The sequence below is a fragment of the Lemur catta genome, chromosome 9 (assembly GCF_020740605.2).
Source record: "Lemur catta isolate mLemCat1 chromosome 9, mLemCat1.pri, whole genome shotgun sequence".
NCBI classification, from domain to species: Eukaryota; Metazoa; Chordata; class Mammalia; order Primates; family Lemuridae; genus Lemur; species Lemur catta.
The window spans coordinates 47,845,839-47,869,040 of NC_059136.1; the positions used below are offsets into that span (position 1 = coordinate 47,845,839).

A 23,202-nucleotide genomic window follows, 5' to 3' on the forward strand; every position below is an offset into this window, starting at 1 on the left:
ATTCAGTGTTATATTTAGAAGGTGTTCTTCTTTTTCTACTGCTTATATTTTTGTTAGTACTTAAGTCAGGAATTTAAGCTTAATTTATCAAATGCACTACTTTACTGTAGTACATCTGCTGTAATCACATTTACTTTTTTCCTTTGTCTTGCTAAAGGCTACATTGAGGAAGAAAATTTGTATCAAAATAATGTATTAACTCAATATAATTCAATGCAAATACCAATTTTCTTTACCTTGACAAACTGACACATTTGAAGTTCATGGAAATATAAATATTAAAAGACACTCAAGAAAATGATGAAACTGGACAATAATGGAAAGATTTGTACCATCTTTATTAAAAATGATTAAACAATGTAGTACTGGCATAGGAACAATCACAGATCAGTAAATCTACAAAAAAATAAGAGCCAGATCCATGTATGGATTTTTTATGTCTATATGTGTGTGTGTGTGTATATATATATATATATATATATATATATATATATGTACAGTATATATAAATATGATATATATAAATGGCATTTTTAATTGCTAAGCAACAAGACAGAATTTATTATTAATGCTCCTTTACCTCCACTATACAAAAATAATTTGCAGATCATTAAAAATTTTAAATGTAAACTAATAGAACTATGAAAATATAAGAAATAAATGAAGATGTTATTTCACCCTTAGGTTTAAAGAAACCTTTTCTAAGCAAGACATAAAACAGAGGACCTAAAAGAAAATACTGACAGATTTACGTACGTTAAAAATGGTTTGCAGAGAAAAATAAATTCAAATCAAAATTAAAACAATAAACGACCCTAGGAAATATTTGCAGCGTACATAAAAATGATTAATATTGATAACTTACAGTAAGCTCCTATTAAATCAATAAGGAAAGAACAATTAAAACCAGGAAAAGTGTACAAACAGAAATATCAGAGCAAAAGAAATAGAGACAACAATAAAAATGTCTGTTAAATCATACTAAAAATGTAGAGAGGGAACTGGAAATTAAAACACTGACATCTTTCAAAGAACAACAAAAGCACAATCATTGATGCTATTATTTTGGTGAGAGTGTGGGGAATTCTTTTCTTTCTTATACGATTTTTGAAAGTATACCAAACAAACTTCTGGAGAGTAATTTAGGCATAGTTATCAAATTTCAAAATGCTCACATATCGTGACTAAGTAATCTTTCTTCTAAGAATTCATCCTACAATAACACAAGTATAAAGCACAAATAATAGCACAAGTATGAAGATACAGACAACAAACTCTTCATTCATATATTATGTTTTACAGCTAGAAAGATAAAAACAAACCTTTACTAATATGGAAAAACAACTGCAAAATCTCAGTGGCTTACAATAATAAGTAATTTTTCTAGTCAATTGCATTGTATGTTGGTTGCTATGGGTGAACTGCTGCAACTTTGCTGAAATAGTAGGTCTTTTCTGTATGTCCTCTCATGCCCTAACCTAGGATTAAGGAAACTTCGTAATCATCATGTGCTATTTTCATAGCAGAAGGCTGTCAAAAATTTGCAGTACTTCTATCACCTACTGTTGAGACTATTAAATCTATGAAATACATTTATATAGACTTATATAGAACAGTCTTCATATGGGAGTGAAAATTTTCAGAAGAACAGATATATAATTAGGTCAGTTTCTTAAAATACACAAACACAAAAAAACAAGAAACATGTAAAAACACATACACCTAAAAAGAAAATGTCTGCAGGTGTACAACCTGATTTGTTAAGTGATTACTGTCAGGTTTGGATGGAAGCAGACAAGAAACCAAAATATTACAAAATATTACAGATTTTTACATGTCATTTTATGAATGTTTCTTTATTTTTATAGAAAAACAAAACTATTTTCTAAACAATTTCCCAGTCCAAAACATATTTATAAGGATTCCTCATCAGCATGAAGAAAGCACTTATTTTACAGTCCATTTAAGAGCTGTGCCAACTCTTATAAAGAAGTTGGATATTGGTTTCTTTAGCAAACATGCCTACATCATGAAAGCCACTGCACTAGCAGTTAACAGAGATGATAAGCAAGGCCTTATCCTCAAAAGACTATAAGTGTGTATATATTATAGGAAACAAAGCATGCCAGAGAATTACTAAGTAGTAAGTATTAATACCACTCAGAAAATCAGTATGCCCTATCTGAAAGCTGTATCAACTAACTTCAAACCAATCATGTTGTGATTACTATAAAATTCTCATCACTATAAAGTTCTTAGGATATTTATAACTGCATTCTCTATCAGTTCACTAGCAAGCACTTAAACACTTTCATAGATGTACTGTTTAAATAATGAGCTATGAACAGTACAATCCACTACAAAACTCTGAGTGGAGGAATTAGGAACCCTTCTTACAGAAAAAAGTGGCACATCAGCTTGGCTTTGTTTAAATAAATAGAATTTTTTGCAGGTAAATGTAAGAAGAAATAATGTTCTAGTTTTGGGAACAGCATGAAAAATGTGGAAAATTATAAGAGTGTGATACATTGAAGGAAGAGCAAGAAGTCTGTTCTGGCACAAGGAAAGCATATGACTGTGTAAAATGGTGGGACATTGTAAAGGAAAAGAGATTGAAGTCCTCATGGGAATAATTTTATATTCTATATTAGGTAGTTTGTAATTTATTTTATGGAAAATAGATATCAAATTTTCATGCAGTTAGGTGAAGTAATCAACTGTATATTTTAGAATGACAGATGTAATAGCATTAAGGAGGATGGAAAAGAGAGAGAAAATGGAGTCTAGAAAAGAAGTTAAATAGACATTGCCAGTACAGGAAAAATAATGAAGAAGCACTAGGCACTGAAACGAGAAGAAATAAAGGAAAACAGAGATGTTTCAGAGTGATATGTAGAATTTGAGGAATGTTTACATTTGGCAGGGAGGTGGATGGACCAGTTAAGAAATGTTTAATTGAAAGCTTCCTAAAAACATCTCATGGAATGTCCAGCACACAGAAAATTAATCTAGAAATCAAGAGAAATGACAAAGTAGGTGATGTACATTTGAGAGCTATCAACACAGAAATGACCATTCAAGTAATAGAAGTGAATTAGTCTATTTGGAGAGACAATTGAACAAATAGAAAAGAGACTATGAAATCAGTTTAGAATTATGCCATTTAAGAGGCAGATAGAAAAACAGAACCATAACAAAGAATATGGTAGAGCAGAACTATTTAAAACATGCAGGCAAACAGTTAAGAGAATTTAGTACTATGTAAAGGAAGGCAGAAAATTCCAAACAAAGCTTACAAATACCTTACTGCTGAGATATCAAGTGTGTGGAAAAAAATGAAGAGATACTATAAGATTTAACAATTAGGAGGTCATGGCTGGCATTGAGAAAGCAATTTCAACACTGAAATGAGAATAAGAGTCAGACTGAAATACTCTCAAGAGTGAATGAGTGAGAAGAAAATGGAGTAGTGAGTTTAGAAGATTTGTAGGAAGTTAGGTAGTAAATGGGAAAAAATCATTGAATGGTAAGCAATGTTAAAAATTACTGCAACTATTTAAATCACCACAAAACATAACCTTCAAGTTGAAGGAATGCTGTCTGGAATAGATTTATGCTAAAATATGACTAAAGGGTAGAAACTAATAAAGAAATATATATTTAACATATTAGAAAGACACACTTTTAGTGACAAAAAGACAAGACTTGTAGTCAGAAACCTGAGCTCACATCCTGACTATGCTATATACTAGCAGAATGATCTTGGCCAAGTCAGGCAAACTTTTGGGACCTCCATAAGCTGATATTCAAAGTAGTGATGATAATAACTGTGTAAAGACTTAAGTGCAAAGCTGGACACCTGTAGTCCCAGCTACTCAGGAAGCTGAGAAAGGAGGATTACTTGAGCCCAGGAGTTCAAAGCTGCAGTGAGCTATGAGTGTGCCTCTGCACTCCAGTCTGGGTAACAGAGAAAGACCCCATCTCTAAAAAAATTAAAAAAACAAAAAGACTTAAGTGCATATGGAAATATACATATAACTGTACATTATTTTAAAATGCAATAGATTATTATTGATGGATTAGAGTAGAATAACATGGGCAGGATTTTAATGGAATGGGGCAAAGAAATGCAAATCAAACATAATAACACCAAGTAACTGTGTGCTGGTCAAGAAAGAAGTTAAGAAACAGAAGCAGTATGGTCAACTAGTTCTTTTATTAAGTAGAAAAAAGAAGGGTTAAAAACCAAGGAAATATTACAACTTTTAACTTTTGTGGGAATTCATTAAAATTATTTAAATGTAGCTCTTTTTATAGTCTTAATGGTCTAATTCACAGTTAAAGGAACAGAAAGAGTAGTTTTAATATTGATATCTCTCAATTGTCCTATTATGAGTCCTAGGGTACTTAATAAATTGAAATCAAAACACTTTTTAGATTGCTTAATTAATCCAAGGCTTTGCTTCACTCTCTTTGCAGATTTTTGTTAACAAAATATTGGGTAAATTTACCTGTCTATAATTGAACTAACCTATTTTTAGTCACAGGACAATTTATCATGTCTCACACTTCTGTACCTAACTAGTTTTTGGGTAATGTTGAAAATATTGAGCTTGTGAATCTTAGGGTGCAAAAAAAAATTCTAATTTTGGTAAGTGATATCAGAATGCCATAATATACATTGCAATGTGGTTCTGATTGTGTAATTTTGAATTTAAAGTCTATTTGCAAGACTTTTTGCTATAATTTTAAATGTGGCATATGCCCATCTTTTAAAATGCAATTTCTCTTTTAGTGAAGACGTGTGGCTCTAATCTTCAAGGACCAAGTGGTACCTTTACGTCTCCCAACTTTCCATTCCAGTATGACAGCAATGCACAATGCGTCTGGGTCATCACAGCAGTGAATACAAATAAGGTAAGGGAAAAGCATGTGTGGTCAAAAATCATAATCATAATGACAAAGGCAAAGAGATCATAAGGAAAACATAATATAGAAAAATCCATAACTCAAGTATGATTTTGGCAATATTTCTTACTTATCCCTTTACAAAACAAATTTATATAAAACATTTGGAATAAATAAAAATAATACAACTCTGCTCTCTATTACTAACATATAAATGAAAACACATTAAAATTATAAATGTTTTCTGAGATATACATTTTTGAAAGTTGTAAATATATTTTTCTTTTTATAAAAAAAGGAGTTATGAATAATGGCTTGATTTCTTTTCTGCCTACACATCATTCAGGTGTATCATGTTTTTATACATATTTTACTTTCATTCCAATGTTTTTCTATTGCTGTAGATCACACAGCTATTTATTAGCAATAGTTGGTTTAATGTGCTCTGCACTAATAGATAACTCATTATGAATATTTCAAAAGGTTAGATCATCTTTCTATTTAATTCTAAGGTAAGTAATACATCTGTATATACATGTGCCACTGTACTTCAAGCAAAATTATAACACAAGGAGTGTAAGGGCAGCTGAAAAATTAGCTAGTTTTCCTCTCCTCCTTTCTTTGTAAGCTGTGCTTTTATACCAATGGAGAAGACCTAAATAGGAAAAATCGAAATTTCTCTCAGATCCTTAGATCATACGATGTCTTCTCTGGGTTAGATTAAAGAAAGCTAGGTGGTAGAGCCAATAAAATTGGGTCAGGTTGTGAATCAAATGCTGATTTATAATTTACTGATAACTTTAAGTTACTTAACCTCTCTTAGGCTTAGTTTCTTCATCTATGAAATGTGAATAATAAGGGAAAGTATTTCACAGTGTTGTGAGAAATAAGATAATACACAAAGCCTGATTAGTACTTGCAGTTAGTAAGTACTTGAAATACATTAATTCATTGTTATTAAATAAAGTATATACTACCTCCCAGGAATGTCTGTGATCACTATCAAGTTCTTGAAATCTAATCCTCAGAGCAGCAGAGTTGGTTTAAAAATCAGTGGTCAATTACATTTGCCTTATAGGAGAGCCCTGATTTATAAATAATAAGAACTAGATCAGAAACCTTCTCTGCTCAAAGTATCTGTATAAACATGGGAAAATCACCAAATCAAACCCCTCAGCTGCATAAAGGAAATGTTTTATCCACCCAACTTGTGTCATCAGTTTAATTCAATGCAACACACATTGTTTTAACTTCTCTGTGCAAATTATTGGTTATTGAGAAAATAAAAATTCATGAAGTTCTTGGAAAATAAACTAACATTTGTTGAACATTCAGCAGCATGCTATATACTATTTTTAGCACTTTTTTCTACAGAACTTTTTATGAATTATTTAATCCTCATAAGGCTACTATTAGGAAGAGGGATATTTTATCATCTGCATTTAAGTGAAACTCTAAAATAACTTGTCTAAGATCACATAGCTAGCAAAGGTTAGAGTTGTGTACTTTATGTGTGTATGTAGGAAGATATATCTCACCCTAAGATATGTGTCTTTTACTAAGATAGGAATGAAGCAAACCTATTATAAGGTGTGGGACAAACACATTGTATTAATCTTGCATTGAGACAGAAATATTTTTGTATCATGACAGTTTCCTGTAATTGTCATTAAAATGTGGTATTATCTCATGTTCTGTAAGATATCTGATTTGTAAGTTTAAATCATTCTTATTACTGAATTATCTGAACTTTCACCATGGTTGTCACATAGCTACTTGTTTATCTTACCTAATCTTCTAAATTTTTATCTCTTCTTTTTCTCCCCAAAACTGCAATTTATTATTTTAGGAGTACATAATTACTTTCACTTCATAGCTACTTTTATCAAATAGCTAAATGTAGACATTACATTTTGATCTGTGGGTTTATCTCTATTTTAAACTGTCCTATAAAAATTGCTTTACAAGGATTTTTAATAATGAGCCACAGTAAGAATTATATTTTACATTGTGGCCCAGTTCAAATACACACACACATTTCCACAAATATATAGTTTTACACATATTTTCTTACTATATAAATGCACTTCTGTATTCTCAACTCTATCTGTTGTAATCTATTTATTTTAAAAATACTAGTCATGCTCTACTAAATCAATTTCATGAGGCACTAACAGGTTATAGCACATAATTTGAAAAACACTGTTGGAAGTATTTGTTTTCATAGATTACTACCTTGGAATCATTTTCATAAGGCTATTGCTAGCATAAACCATAAACACAGAACTTCGCTAGTTAGTATAAATCCCAATTAACGAAGGTGATTGATCTCTCAATATCTATAATTTTCTTCAATAATTACTGCTTATGTTTTTCTTTACATTTGAAAACTTTAAAAGCAATTTTGGTGTTCTAAATGTCCCAAATGAATACATGGTTGATGGAAAAAGCCTAAGATTTGAAACTGGGTGAAATTAATTGAACAGGTTTCAATCTTGGCTGACACTCTTAGCTATGCAATTTTAGATGTGATCACTGAGCCCTGTGAGCCACGATTTGTGTTGTTCATGCACTAGAGGTCAGAATACCACATCATGTACTGATTAGATAATAACATGAAATTCTTATACAAAGTAGGATCATTTTAAATGACACCTATTATTATGGCTGAATGTTACTATCTTATCAAGAAAGATGCTTCTCTTCACTTATGTGTTCGACTTACCTTATGTATAAATGCAAAAGAATTACCATTACGTACTATTTCTTCTATATTTGATTATGTCGTTGAATAATTTATAAGTGACCGGGTCTTATTCTAAAATATTAAACATTAAATTACAATCATAGTTACTGATCAGTTTGCAAACATTGCAATTAAATTCACTAAATATAAAATGTAATGACTGAGCATTATAGTCTTAAAGTAATACACATTTTCGATGTTGCTTTATGACCCTTTCACAAGATTCTGTAAGGGAATGTTTCCTTTAATTATAGAATTTAAATGATGAATATAATTGAGGGTTTCTTCATAATAGCAAGTTAAAGTATGAGAACTTGTACTTTAATCTGATCATTGAACTAATAGTTTTTCTTACTTTGAGATACACGTTCAACATTAGCTCCATGTGTAAAACAAAGACTTGAAGATATACTTTTATCTGTTTGCTCTTATTAATCACTTTACCTCTTATTGTTTTTCTCAGTTTCAAAAGAAAAGCTATATTACCTTACCAACTGGAATATTAATATGTTATGCTTGAATGTAAATAAACCTTAGAGAATTAGTGTAGGAAATTCCAGATTCATGGCTCAGAGGGACAATTCTTGAGAACAAAGCAAAAAAAGATCTTGGCTGAGAAATATTCGAAGGGAGCAGTATACCTAATTTTATCCAAGTAACAAACTCGTAGAAATGCCAGTGTCTGTACCTATATATCTATGTATCTACATATCTATGTCTCTATATATCTATTCTTCTTTCTATCTTTTTGTATACCTGTCAGCCATCTGTCATCAATTTCTAATCCATCCATGTACCTATATTTTATCCCTGTATATCTGTTTATCATAGTACAGAACTCATGATATATAGAAAGATATAAGCTAATTTGAATTAAAATATAAAATCTGAATTTTTTGGACAGAAAGAATTTCTGATTAGTCTAACTAATTTTACAGTGTTTCCATTTATATATATGGTGGACATATTCTATAAATAGACAGAACTAATGATGCAAAATTTTGAGGAAACTATATTTAAAGTATTTGTAAAATCAGAGTATCACAGAAATTGAATCCTTTGCAGCTATTTGCATTTAGAATTTTTTCAAAAATAGGTGTCAATTTAAAATTGTAAGAGAAAGTATAGTTTTCAAAATCTCTTGATTTATATGAACAAGAGTTTGAAGGATATTGGTCTAGATCAGCATTGGCTAATAGAATTATAATGTGAGCCACATATTTAATTTTAAATTTTCTGGTAGCCACATTTTTAAGAAGATAAAATTAATTTTAATTTTATATTTAACTTAAAATGTTATAATTTCAACATTTAATTGACATGAAAAGAATACCATAATATATCATCTTTTTTTTTATTCTTAATCTTTGAAATTTAGATTGTATTTAACAGTTTCAGCACATCGCAGTTCAGACTGCCCTTATTTTTAGTGCTCATAGCTACATGTTGCTGGCGGCTACCATATTGAACAATTCCATCACCATAGAGACTTTTATTGGATTGCTCTGCTGTGGAGAATGAGAGGTGATGGTGGTAGCTATTGAGGAGAATAAATGCCCCATTGCAAGGTAACTGCCCCAGGTAAAGTTTTTGGAAAGACTTCAAGGAAAAGGAAAAGGGAATGTTTCCATTTGCAAAAGTGATTCTGAAAGACTTGAGGTTTTAAGATTTTCAGCTTTATCACAGAGCATCCAAATGTCTCTATTTCAAATTTCAGTGTCACTGTTCTTCTAAATTAGTGCCCTCATGTCCACATGGAAAACTTTGTGAGTCTATAAATTCAGCTTACACTATAATTATATAACTTGCATAATTAAATTTTGGGTATAATTTTTTGTCTGTACCTTTCTAGTGCTATGAGATCACTGTAAAAGGTCTCTTGGTTTTTGACCATGACTTGAGCTATAATTTTGTTTCTTTCTGACTCCAGTGCAGTCATCAATAGACATCTCCCTCCATTGTCCTTGTAGTCTTGAGTGTGTTAGCCATCAAGTACAGCAACCCCTTGCCCTCTGCCTGTAAATCTTGCCTTCAATATGTGTTCCATCCCAATCACAACAAATACATCATTGGAGATGTCATTTTCTACTGACCAGGAACTCAGCTCTGTGAAGGCCAAAACATAAGCAACCACTCTCCCACCCCAAACATATCTTTGAGGGTCTATTTCTTGTGCTCAATCTTGATGCATAGGACTACATTAATCAAATTCTGCTCAGAAAAATATAATGTACATTAGCTACTTAAAATAATGGAATTTAATTTGGGGAATTATTATACAGGTATTATAATGTATAAAGAGCAAAAATTAATGCAGAAGCAATAACTGTATAGACAGACACCATCCTTAGAACTGGAGGAAGAAAAGGAAACATCTTATATTACCAGAATCTAAGAGTTTTCAGGAAGGACTTTGTAGAACTAGTGCTCAGACTCCATGGTTGATAGACCTCTGAGGAAAGGATGTGAGCCAGCAGGTTTAGGCAGACTCTAAAGTGAGCTGAAAAAAGAATCTGAGAAATGTAATTTGCAGTGTCCCAATCTAAATCTTAAAGGACAGAATATGGAAGGATTGACTTAGAGCTAAGAGACAGCACAAAAATAATTAGCACAGAATTGCTGCCAAATAATATGGGAGAAGCAGCAGGTGGCATTTAGGAGGAAAAAACCTTCTCTTTGTTTCATATGAAGTAACTATTAGATTGGATATCCAAGTTGTGTATAAAGTCCAGAGATTTAAAAAAAGATAGGAATGGAGATATATAAATTTGCAAATTGCCAGCTATAGATGTTATTTGAAGCAATGAGACTGAAAGAGATGTCCAAGTAAGTCTTAGGAGGAAAGCCAGAGTTAGAATATATAGTGGATGAACAACTGGTAAAGGCTGATGGATGAGTAGAGTGCCTAATTGAAGATATATTCGTATACTTTTGTGTGTATTTTTTCTTATGAAGACTGCCCTTTCCAACCCAGGATCTAAATACACATGGTAGTATTAGAGTAAATTCCTCAAGTATATATAGATTATTTTAAAAAATGTAAATATGTAACATTAGTATTAAAAATTATAAAATGTATTTACAGCATTAATGTATTCATAACAAAAATTACTGTTTATGTTTTTTCTTAATGATTTAATAATAAATGAACAATTCTAGCTCATGTGAGGCTCCCATTAATTTTTTTTACTTCATAGTATAAAAGGTACTCCTCATATTCAAGGTTGGGAAGCAGTGATTAAAGTAAAACACAGTGATTAGCATTACTCAACCATATTAGCCTTTAAATTTGTCCACTCCTTCTTACCATATCGTTGAATCCACCTTATTTCAATTAAGCACGTATCTTGACGTTTGCAGGAAAACTAAAAAATCCTAAACTGATATTCTAGAACTCAGTTTAAAGTCGCCTTTAATGCTTATCCCTTAACATGCCCTATAGTGATAATTAAGCTTGGGATTTAACCTTGAGTTGTCTGCCTTTAATTTTGGTCCTGGGAATTGGAAACCTGTCTTGTTTCCTGTCCACATGTCTATCCATTCTATTGTCTTTAGTTTGCTAGGCTGGGATCTTCCCTGTCATTGTTAGTCCTTTTTTCATGGACTGGAGTCCTATTGTTGATCCATAGCCTCCTGCTTGGAGGTCTGCAAACCAACAAAATAGGTTTTCTGGACAAATTAGCTGATTGGCTGCTCCTGGCCCCCTCATCATTCTGTTGACCCCTAAACCAATCTTTTCCACATGACCCTCCTCTTGCTTTATTGCTACATACTTGTTGCCATTTCTTAAGGAGGTGTCCTCCCAAATTTTACAACTGGTTTTATCATCTGAGACATTCTTTCTGCTGGGGAATGCTTGTTTATTTATTCATTTAAACAAATACTTATTGAGTAGCTACTAATACCAGGTATAGTTTTTGAAATTTAAGATTCAAAGGTGAATAAAACATGGCACAGTTCTTTTTCTTGTGTGGTTTACATTGTGGTCAGGGGTCACAAATAATTAAAGAAGCATAAATAATATTTTAGGTGATATAACTACTGTGGAGAGTAATTTAGCAGAGCAAAGGACATAAGAAGTATGAGGTGTGGGTGACTGTTTTACTCAGAAGATACTACAGGAAGGGATGAAAGAAAAAAAAAGTAGAATTGAGCCTGTAGTAGACTTGGACCCATGTTGAGTTTTTGCTTACACAACATCCATCTGTTGTCAATACTTTATAAAAGCTGAGAAACTAAACTTCTCCCATTCTAGGTGGTCTTAGAGGGGACTTCAATCAAAGTTACCTTGCCCTAACTTCTCCACTTTTTTCTGCCAATAGGATATCATACAGTGGTTTGCTAGAACTAACTGTTACCAGCTCTTGAGAGCTTGTTGTTAAATTATTAGGACTATAAAAACCTGGTTAGTAAGCATATCCAATATTAAAATTTAAATTATCTAAATATAAAATTTAATAAGCTATATTAAAAGCAAAAGTAATAATTACTCAAGACTCATGTTTCAAAAGTATTTTAGTACACTTTTAGCCATGTTCTTGAAGTTACTTGCATCTATTTTGTTAATATGATAAAGCTACTATGTAATGATATACTACTGTGCATCTTTTTCCCGATTCTGTATTTAGTCTCCTTGGGAGCTTGAAATTGGACGTGGTGGGAAAATTTACACTATAGAAATTGGCAAACCCTAGAAATACAAACTTTTTGCCATTGCATAGATGTAGAAAGTGATGGAGAAAATATTAATACAGAAGATTAAATTTCAAACTCTTTTGTTCTGTAGTGATTGCATTGTGAACAGCACAAAAACATTGAGGAAATATCATTCCAATATTTGAAAACTATTATCTAATCAGTAATTAAGTCGTGTCATTCACATTATTTACAGACAAATTATATTCCAACATATATATTCATTTTTGCAATTGTGTTTTACTTGTTAACATAAATAAAGTATCAACCAACACTTATGTGAGAACTATACTCATTCATTAATTATAACCATAAGTTAGCTATAGATTCAAATGTTTAGCAAACATCAATAAAAACTGTTCTATGAGAAGCAACTATGTGGAATTTAAAATCAAGAATATTGTATATTTGTCATTATGTGTAAATTGTGTTATATATCCCTTTATATCAGAAAGTTTAATAAGCATTTTTAAAGATCCAGTGATAAGTATGATGTGACTCAAGCTAAATCAGTCCATTTCTTTCTAAACCTTGAAAAAAAATGGCACAGATTGAAAAACACTTGAGTTGATTTATCAGAAAGAATGTCTTTTAGAATAATAGTAACTAACAATAGTTAATATGCATTAAATACTTATTATGTACTAAAGATGGTTCTAAACCCTTGGCATATGAAGGTTCTGGACTGATGCCTTGGTTATAGATATCCTTAGTGCGGTGGTTTTCTCAATTGCTATTTGTTTGTAGGCTGTAGCAGTGCTAAGCTATGTTAGTGGGCAGATTCCCTGTCTCTTGTTAATTAGGGAAGATGGAGGTCTTTAAAATTCTTTTTCTTTTCTCAGCCTATGGTCTTCTTAACTGCATGAATTGTATTGGGATGCCCAGTTTAATCTCTGAGACAGAAGGTGGCGCTTGTGGGTAAGAATCAGCCACACTCTGTATGATTGAGTCAGTAAGTGCTGTAATGGGCTGTACAGGTTCTTCTCCCTGCCAGTAGGTGCTTGCCAGAGAGAATCAGCTGCAATGTTTTGTTGTGTTTTTTTTTTTTTTTTTTGGAATTTGTGACCACCTTTGGCCCCTCAGGAAAAGCACTGGAATGCTCCAGGTGAAGGGTGGGGCCCTTGCTGGAGCTTCCAGGTGAATCCTATTCTCCATCACATCAGAAGTGGGTGGAGGAGTTAGTCTGGGCAGGGCTAGGTCTGGTGAGCCTGCCTTTAGGCACCACAAAGGCCAGTAAGGGTGCTGTCTTTGCAGGGATAGAGAGTCCACTCCCAGGCTGCTGTGGAAAGCCAATGGGGAGAGGCTGAAGTGGCCCCACCAAGCCAGAAAGTCTGCTTGTGGCGGGGGGCATCTGAGATTCACAATCTGGCTGTCAAGAGCAGGTTTTCCTCCTTTCCCCCCTCCTCCACCCTGTTGTCCCCTTCCAGCATCTGGCCACAGGCAGGAGCTGAAACTACCTGAGCTCATCATGGTACTGTGGGCTGGGAGCTTCCATGTCCAAAATCTCACCCCAGGCTGAGAGTGTGGCTCTCTTGTGCTGAAAAGGTTGCTCCATGAGTGCGCTCTGGCTGGGACCCACACCGCACTCTCTTCTCAGTTCTACCCACATGGGCTCCCTTGCTTCCTGAGATTAGTTCACAAATCTTCCCTCTGTGCCCCCAAACAACATGATCCAGTCCTGAGGGTATGGGATCTGGCCTGTGGACCTGTCCCTAGGTTCCCAAAGTTCAATCCCTGACCATGCCAGGGAGAAGCACGCTGGTCCCAAATTGCCTGTGGAGTGTTCTAGTAGGTTTGATATCCCGCTGCTTCTGGGTTTGCCCTGCTCTGCTGGAATAGCCAGGTGAGCAGCACCTCAGAGGGCCAGTGGGAAAAGAGTTTACAATGCAAGCACTCCTTGATCCACAGCTGGCCTTTAACAGGAAAAGTGTGAGCCCCACTCTCTTTGTAAGCCTTGGGGTTGTAGGCCCTCCAACATAGAGGAAACAGCCACTTCCAAGAGTCTTGTTTCAATCATACTTTAAAGCAGCAGCTGGCAGGGAAGGATGGGAGAGGAAAAGAGTCTGAATGGAGGACATCTGGCACTTTAGCCATCTCTATCCATATCTCCAGAAGGCAGCCCTCCTGGAATGTCCAAGCTCTAGGGTCATGCATATCCCCTAGGATCACCAGCTCCTGTAGGCTCCCACAGTCTGGGCCAGAATTGGGAAATGTTTGTGTGGGAACAAGCGAGGCAAAACCTGAGGGGTTGAAACTCCCTTGGGAGGACAAAGGTACACAGTGGCTGAAGAAGCAATATGGCACCTGCTGTCTCAATTTGGGTCTACAGTGATAGGAAGCAACCCCAAGGGGGCTGGCAGGCTGGTGCTTTGTCTTCAAGAAGCTCCCAGTTCACTGGTGGCACCAGTCCTTGGGCTGGTGAGTGTAGAAAGGCTCTCTAGCAGTTCAGGAGCCTGCTGACTTCCAGAGATGTGAAGGAAGGAGAAAAAAAAAAAAAAAAACTCACCTACCCTTTTTGTCAAGCTCCAAGCCTCTCTGTGGTTGATTTCTGCAGATATCTTTCTCCTCCTTGTTCTGCTCTGCAGTTTCTTCTCATGGAATCTCTGATTAGGTTCTGGCACTTATCCCTCAGAATTATACTTGATCTATGTTCTTTTTTTTCTCTTCTAAAAATTTTCTTTCTTTCTGAGATGATCTGGCCGCTGATGTCTCTGGTCAGCCATCCTGAAATCTCTCCTTAAATAACTTCTTTATAAGGAATTATGCATGGACAGAGTTTGGATCTAAGAGTCAAAAACCCTGAATTCTTATACAGGTCATCTCACTTCTCTGAATCTCAGTTTTCTCATCTTTAATGCAGGAATAATCATCCCTGCCTTACTTGTTATAAGAGTGTTGGAGGATTGTACAGCTTAATAAATCAAATAGGACTTTGTACATTAGTTTATCTTATAAATTTAAGAAATGATGTATGCTTATCATTTATGCCATCCCTTATTCCAAAGATGATTTTAGGTGAATGACATCATCAAACAGACCATTATATGTTGAGTTATGCTGAATGATTAAGGATGTTTAAGCATAGGAATAGTACCTAACTCATAGGGGATGCCTAGTTTACATGTGTTGTATAAATAAAAGAATTAATAGAAATGAATAAGCGATACATAAGGAATATATGGGGGAATTATTAGGCGCTTTGATCCAGTGTAGTCTAAAATAATTGCATAATAGATAGCAGATATTTTGTTGGCGTTTATACTGGTTTATAAATAAATATTAACAATATTTATATTCAATAATATTTTCACTTGCATATTATTTTCTTTAGAGCTACCATAAGGCATAGTTATTGGGTTTTTCATATAGTTCTGGTAAAATTTCATTATAGAATTTTATATTATCCTGACAGATAGATTTGAATAAAATCTGTGTTTGTTGAAGTGACATGATAGATGAGAGTTTCTCCCCTTATCCTTTCATGGATACTTGTCTCACACTTAAATTGGTATAAGGACAATCTTTTATAGTAGGAGATAAAATTCCTTTCCAGACAGGTCATTTTATTCTTTTGTTTATTTTAAAAACAAGTAGTGAAGGTCCACTATATAGTGAGATTAAATAATTAAATTTTGCACTATTACATTCATTCATTTTGTACATTTCAGCCCATGTTTTTTTTTTTTCTTTAGACCCGTAAAATACCCATTCACTGCTTATCCTCATAAACTCTTCACACATCAGAATACACCCTTGACCTCCACCTGTAAAACTGAGCATTTCTTGTCACTGTTTCATCATTGGAGCTAGACTTTTGCCACTTCATTTAATCTGCCTACTTTCAAGCACTAGTTTCTTGTGCCAAATATTTGGAGATTTGGTACCTGTGCCAAGCTTTAGTGCCAAGTCTGAGACCTCAGCCAGGAGTACAGTGTTACTTTTCTTCAGACTGTAGCTGTCTTTGTTCAGGTTCCCAAAAATGCAGACCTAAGGCAAGGAATCACATACAGGTGAATTATCAAGAAAATGCACCCATAAGAAACTATTAACAGTGGGAGAAGCAAGACAGAAAAGAAGTTAAGCAAGGATACAGTTTCAGGCAAAATCCAATCCAAAATCTCACGTAGTGTAAATTATGTCTGAAAGCTGATCTAAACTCAAGTCAAGGGAGCTGAGCTCTCATACTTTTATATCCCATGATTATGGGCTAAAGGTTACCCAGGTCTTTCAAGGCTCATGTGTGGCTAAGTGCCTCCTGTAGCCCCAAAGCACTCTTCAGAAGACTTGTAGCTATAGGCATTTAGAGGCAAACGTACAGTATATGGAAAATAGTGAACAGATGACAGAAAGGGCAAGAGGAATCCAAGGGAATCTGGGTGGAGCACTGTCAATCTCCACTACAATAGAGTAGGTACTAAAGAGAGCAAACCTGAGGCAGCAATTCAGGGATAAATTGAAATCAATGCCAGGTTGGCAGTCCTACCAAGTCATGATTCAGAAAGGGCCTAAGAGTAAAGTGTAGATCTTGATATAAAACAATATGATGGAGACCAGAGAACCAACTAGAAGATTCCTTATGCCAGGGAAAATATTTGCAGTCACTATTTATATAATACTCCAGCTTGACAGTAGGGGTACTATTAAAGGCGCTGACCTTCTATTTCTTGTCCTCCTGACTGAATTATACCTCTGCAGCCCTTCCTTGATAATCCCAGTCCCTGACAATGACACTGTTTTCTTCTCCAAATTATTTATTTAGTTGAAATATTTTATTTAAAATGAATTACTCTTGCAGCCATAATGAATAGGTATCAAAAAATAAACAAATATCAAAAAAGGAAAGTTGAAAGGAAATATTTCAACATGTTGAAAGGATTATCTTTGGATAGAGGTCTATAAGTATTTTTCTTCTTTAATTTTATGCTAACAAAAAGGTCTGCCAGATGAAGTTTAGAGGTGATGAACTTAATAACTAGCCTAATTTGATTATTATACAATGCATACATGCATTAAAATATCACACTGTAATCCATAAACATGTACAATTATGTGTCAATTATAAACAAAATTTAAAAAGTTTTCTTTTAAAAAGAAAAGGTCTGCCAAATTATAATAGTACATCTGCTAATTTTATAATAAAATATATTTTAAAAAACAATAAGTTAATAAAAAGAAAAAAGAAGGCATAGGTATAAAGTTATTGATATTACTAATTCCTGCTGCTTGAAAATTTTTCTTCCCTCAGCCTCTTTATTCTCTGTTTTTCTGAATTTTCTGCTGCCTACTCATTCTTTTACCAGTGCTCATTTTCCTCCGCCACATCCTTAAAAATTGATGTTTATCAATGTTAAAAATTCAAACTTTTTTCATTCTACATTCTTCTCCTCTTCCTTCACACATTTGACTATAACTCCATTGAACTTATTAGAAACCATTAATATGCTTCAAAGTTGCTTCAATCTCTCTTACAGTAATAGGTTTCCATTATTCTCCTTGGGATTATCAGCCAACTTTCCAGTTAGTGAATCTTCATCTCATTTAAATGCCTACTTCAAGCTTGTTGACTCTCCAAAAATCCAGTGTGATGTTTTATTCTAAAATGGAATAATATCTCCTTTTTGGTAAAATATTGAAATGCATCTGCATAGCTTTATAGATGGGGCTAAGGACAACCTGAATTTATATTTCTAGACTCACACCTCAACAATCTACTTTGCCCAATGAACTTCCAGAGCCCTGTAGTTTGAGGATATGCTGCTCCCTATATAGGGAATATACTTCCCCACTTTGTGCCTCTCTAAACATGTGAATCTGTTTATTCCTGGCATCTCTAGGACTCAATTAATCTTTCACCTTTTCGTGGAAGCGTGTCCTGTCCACCCTTCTACGTTGTTTTAGGAAAGGCTACTCTGCATACTGGCTCACTGTTGTCATATTATATTGTAATTACCTGTTTGCTCATCTGTTTTCTTTAGTTTAACAGTCAAGGAGTAATTATTCTTGGGGAAATATTTGTTGTTTCATTTCCCTGTTTATTAGCTTTCTCTAGGAAAAACTCTGATTCTTACAAAAGAAGTAGGAGAAGTATGCAAAAGGCAAAGTATTTTTTCCCACTACTACTCCTCCCACTACTAATCATTGGGTGTTTCTACCACTTTAACTTCAATGTTGTGATTGTTTTGAAATGATATGCGTAATCCGAGCTGTTTTGATGATAATTTGGCATTAATAGTAAGGAATTCATATAAATTATGACAATCAACAAATTTTATACAGCCAAATGTAGTCTTTTTGGGGTTGACATGGGAGAGGAAAAAGAGAAACTGGACAAAGAAATCCTTAATGAAAACTACCAGGATACATGATTTTCCATTAGGATTAAGTTTGGCTGTCAGTGACAGAAAATCCATAACAATAGAGAATTAAACAAGATATGTATTTAGTCCAAGACTGATAGTGTCTGTGCTCCAAGAATACTTCAGTGACATAGGCTAACTGACAACTCCACCATCCCCAGGGTGTGGTTCTTGCCTCAGGTTTAAATATGGTGTTTCACACATTCTAGGAAAGTGATAAAGAAGGAAAGCGAAGGACAAATGCAAGCTATTTCTTAAGAAATATTCTTTGGATTTGCTTCCAAACTCTTTAACTTATATCTTTTTTTAACCATAATTTAACAACATGTTCATATCAACTACAAGAGAAAATGGAAAGTACAGATTTTATTAAGGACAACTTTGTACCAGCTACAAATTATACTACCATGGAAGAAGGGTTTAGTAAATGGGTATATGGGAAAGATATGACAATCTCTGTTATATATATTTAGTCCAAAATTGATAAGTGAACAAGGACTATTCCTATTTAAGTACTATCTAGTAAGAGAAAAGATTGTGGAAAAATAATAACCACAATATTATTATAATTAATAATAATATTAACATTAACAAAATTAAATTGGGTATGAATTGAGGGTATGTGTTAGGCATTATGGTAAGCTCTTGTTATGTATCATCTCACTTAATCTTCTCATTAATTGTAGGAAATAGTTACTATTATTTTATTCATTTTATACGTGCAGAAACAAGTTGGAGAACTTAAGTAACTTGTCTAAACTTGCAGAATGAGCCAGTGGCCATACTAATGAAAATAAGAATTATGAAGTTTGGATAGTTTTAGGAAGGTGATGATTCTATTGCTGCTATAGCAAATTACCATAACTTACTGGCTTAAAGCAACATACATTTATTATCTTATGGTTCTGTAGGTCAATAATCTAGCATAGGCCACACCACAATAAAATTAGGGTATCAGCAAGCTGCGTTCCTTTCTGGAGGCTCTAGAAAAAAATGTTTGCCTCTGATTCGTATTGTTGGCAGAAATAAGTTCCTTGTGGTTATAGGACAATGGCCCCAGTTTTTTTGGTGGCTCTCAGCTGAAGACCATTCTTAGTCTCCTTCCTCCATCTTCAAATCCAGCAAAGGTGTGTCTAGTCATTCTAATCTTGCATTTTTCTTGCACACTCTCTGCTTTCTACTTTCAATAACTTGTATGATTATATTGGGCTACGTGGGAAATCCCAGATAAACCTTTCTTCTCACAGCCCGAAAACTTAATCATATCTGCAAGACTGTTTTAACATGTAAGGTAACATTTTCACAGATTCCCTGGGTAGAGCATGGATGTCTTTAGAAGACCATTATTCTGCTTATCCTTATTCTCATTACCAGATGGTAATGAGAAAGGACAAAGAAATTGGAGAGTAAAAGACTTTTAAGGAGTGGTGTCTTCATATGGGAAGCTCTGTCCAGCAAAGAAGACAAATAACTCATGTCCAAGACATAGAAAAGTGATAAAGGCAAACTTTCAAATCTTAACCTATGTCACATTCTTGTCTCTTTTCCTTCCCAGAAAGATCTTCTTATAAGTATACACAATTAAGTGTCATTTAATTATTTAAAAATCCCATACCATAGCTTTCATTCTCTGTCCCTAATACTTAAGTATTATACATCTGCTTAAGAAGATGGGAAGATTTATAGGAAGCACTAATGCCCAGAGTAGCTCCTCAACATTTTTTAACCAGTTGAGTTGGCCAGCAGATACTCTTAGATAATTTAATAAATGAAAGATTCTAAGAAGGTTAAACTAATTCATATTAATACAAATAAAAGGAATAGAAACACTGATGTACATCTGCAGTTGTTAGTGTAGGAGAGTGTAGTGGAGATCTTGTTAAAGTATATTACTTATACCTACAGTATTTTATTTAAGTAGTACATTCCTTTCCTGCTCCCTGAACTTTTTACTTAACCATCACTTCATCTGTAACAGTAGAAAACACAATCAAAAAAGGAGAATGTATTTCTGTTCTTTATAAATTACCCAGTTTCAGATATTGTTATAGCACAAAATGGACTAAAACACTAAAAAAAACAAATTATAAAAACTTTAAACTTATAGATATAAAAAGCTATAATTTTAAAACCATACTAAGAGTTGTTTAAAAATAGTTATAAGCAAAATCATTCATAAGTCATGAATAAACTATATGTAGAAGAGATATCAAAACATCTTTAAACTAAAGCACATATTTTTTACATGTATTAATTAAAGGGCCAGTTCTGTTTATCATCATTAATATCAAGTAAGAGTTATAAAATGAGAGGAATTCTTCCATATAAATAAGAAAGGAAGAGATCGTTATGAGGGAGAGTAGGGAAAAGTGTCTGGCATACAATAAAATTTAACAAATATTTGCTGTGAAATAATACATATAAATCTCTATCTGTATAAATGCAAATATTGTATGCAATTCCACATTATAGAAATTACTTAAATACAATAATAATTATAAAAATTTTATTTCCTTACTTTGGTGAAACAATTTCTTACATAGTTATTTGTAATTTACTGTGTGAAAGACACTGTTCTGACTTTAAACATACTTAGGCTGAGTTTAGTCATGACTTATGAATGATTTTGCTTATAACCATTTTTAAACAACTCATAGTATGTTTTTCAAATTATATCTTTTTATATCTATAAGTTTAAGCTTCTTAAAATTTATTTTTCTAGTGTTTTAGTCCATTTTGTGCTATTAAAGAATATCTGAGACTCTGGGTAATTTAAAAGAACAGAAAATTATTTTTCATAGTTCTGGAGGCTGGGAAGTCCAAGATCAAGACACAAGTAGTTTCAGTTGTCTGGTGAGGGTTGCTCTTCTGTTTCCAAGTAGGGAGTAACTGGGAAGAACACTGTGACCTAATCACTTCTTAAAGGCCCCACATCTCAATGCTATCACACTGGCAACACTTGAATTTTGGAGGGGACACATTCAAACTATTTAGTATGGTCTTTAGTATGGTAATCATTTTGTAATTAATGTTTTGTAAATGAAAGCACAGAAAATTAAAAAAAACCCAGAGCATAAAGTCTCTTTTTTGGATAGAATTGATATTTATTCTAAGTACTTATATTTATTGTATTCTTAAAATAACATTTTAGTAACCTGTTTTTATTACACATATTTTAGTTAATTAATAAATATCCAGTGTTACATATTGCAATTTTACTAAAGTTAGACACAAATTCATTTTAACATCTTGAAAAATGAAGCAGCATAAAGTTTTTTTTAAAACATGAGACTTTAATACTCCCAATTACAGCCATTGACTTTCAGCATTTTACTTGCTTTTGATGATGAGGTACCACTCATTGAATAGTTGGCAATAAATAGTAAATATTTATTCTACATCCTTTTTGTATTTTCTGTTCTTGATCCTAAGATTTCTTTATATTCTAATACACAAAGATAAAAAGTACCTAGTTGTACATGCATAGACATATCACATAATTGTATAAAGAATCATAGATCATTACCAAAAACTTATCTGGGCTTCTGTTTTCTCAGTAGTAAGATAAAGATAATAAGGCATTCCTCACAGGGCTCTTGAAAGGATTATATGAGAAAATACATGCAGTGCACTTAGAACAGGGCCTGGAATATAAATGTTCAAAATGTTAGCTATAATAAAATTACTTACTATCACTACTCTTACTGCAACTGCTACCACGGACACCACTGCCACTGCAACCACCACCACCACCACTACTGTATTCCCAGAGGGTGGTGAGGTATGCCTCCATCAGTGTTTGAGCTTCTCTGCCTACTGTGCAGATAATACATGCTCTCACACATTTCAGAACTTGAAATATTCTTGTACCAACTCCCTTCTGATATTAGTCATCAGAAGCCATTATTCTAATAAGTAGAATAGGATTCTGCCAAGAGGGCCTGAAGAAGAAACTGTGAGAGAGAGCTGTGAACTTTTGTTTCCTGTCACTGAGATATTTTGCTACAGAATGGAAGGTTATGTTAAAGACAACCTTAGAGTTAGTGGAGGCCAAACTCAATGTTCTAGAGCATCGTTTCCTGCCCAGCTGCCTAGCACATTAACAACAGCTGCAGCTGGATAGTGAAGAGAAAGCAGGAGTGTGATATTGTACCTGCATTTCCAGAACTTGCCTTTCTTAATATCCTAGCTCTTTGGGGTCCTGTAATCTCTCACCAGTGTGGATGAGAATCATTTGGATGATTAGATTATCTTCATTAGTCAGAGTCACATGGTATCAAAGCTCATAAATCTGTCCAGTTCCTTTGCTCAGCATTACATATCTTGCTTGAATTTTTCCCCTCCTGACCTAGCAGTGCAACCACTCACATTAATGATACCAGGGGAAAGGATGAAAGGGAGCAACATATGCAGAAATAGGATGTGGTAGCTCTACCTTTTTTCTATTAGTACCTCTTCTATACCCTCCTTATAAACTCTCCGTCTATAATGATCTCT

At 33.7% G+C, this 23,202-nt stretch overlaps 1 protein-coding gene across 3 annotated transcripts in view; it reads left to right on the forward strand.

Moving 5' to 3' along the window:
* The window catches only part of CSMD3 (CUB and Sushi multiple domains 3), a 1,082,068-nt gene that overhangs the window by 533,788 nt on the left and 525,078 nt on the right, over positions 1–23,202 (forward strand). For all 3 annotated transcript variants that reach the window (XM_045561854.1, XM_045561855.1, XM_045561856.1), the window contains one exon: positions 4,796–4,917. In XM_045561854.1, the coding sequence (XP_045417810.1) occupies positions 4,796–4,917 (122 nt within the window). The remainder of the gene's footprint in view (positions 1–4,795; positions 4,918–23,202) is intronic.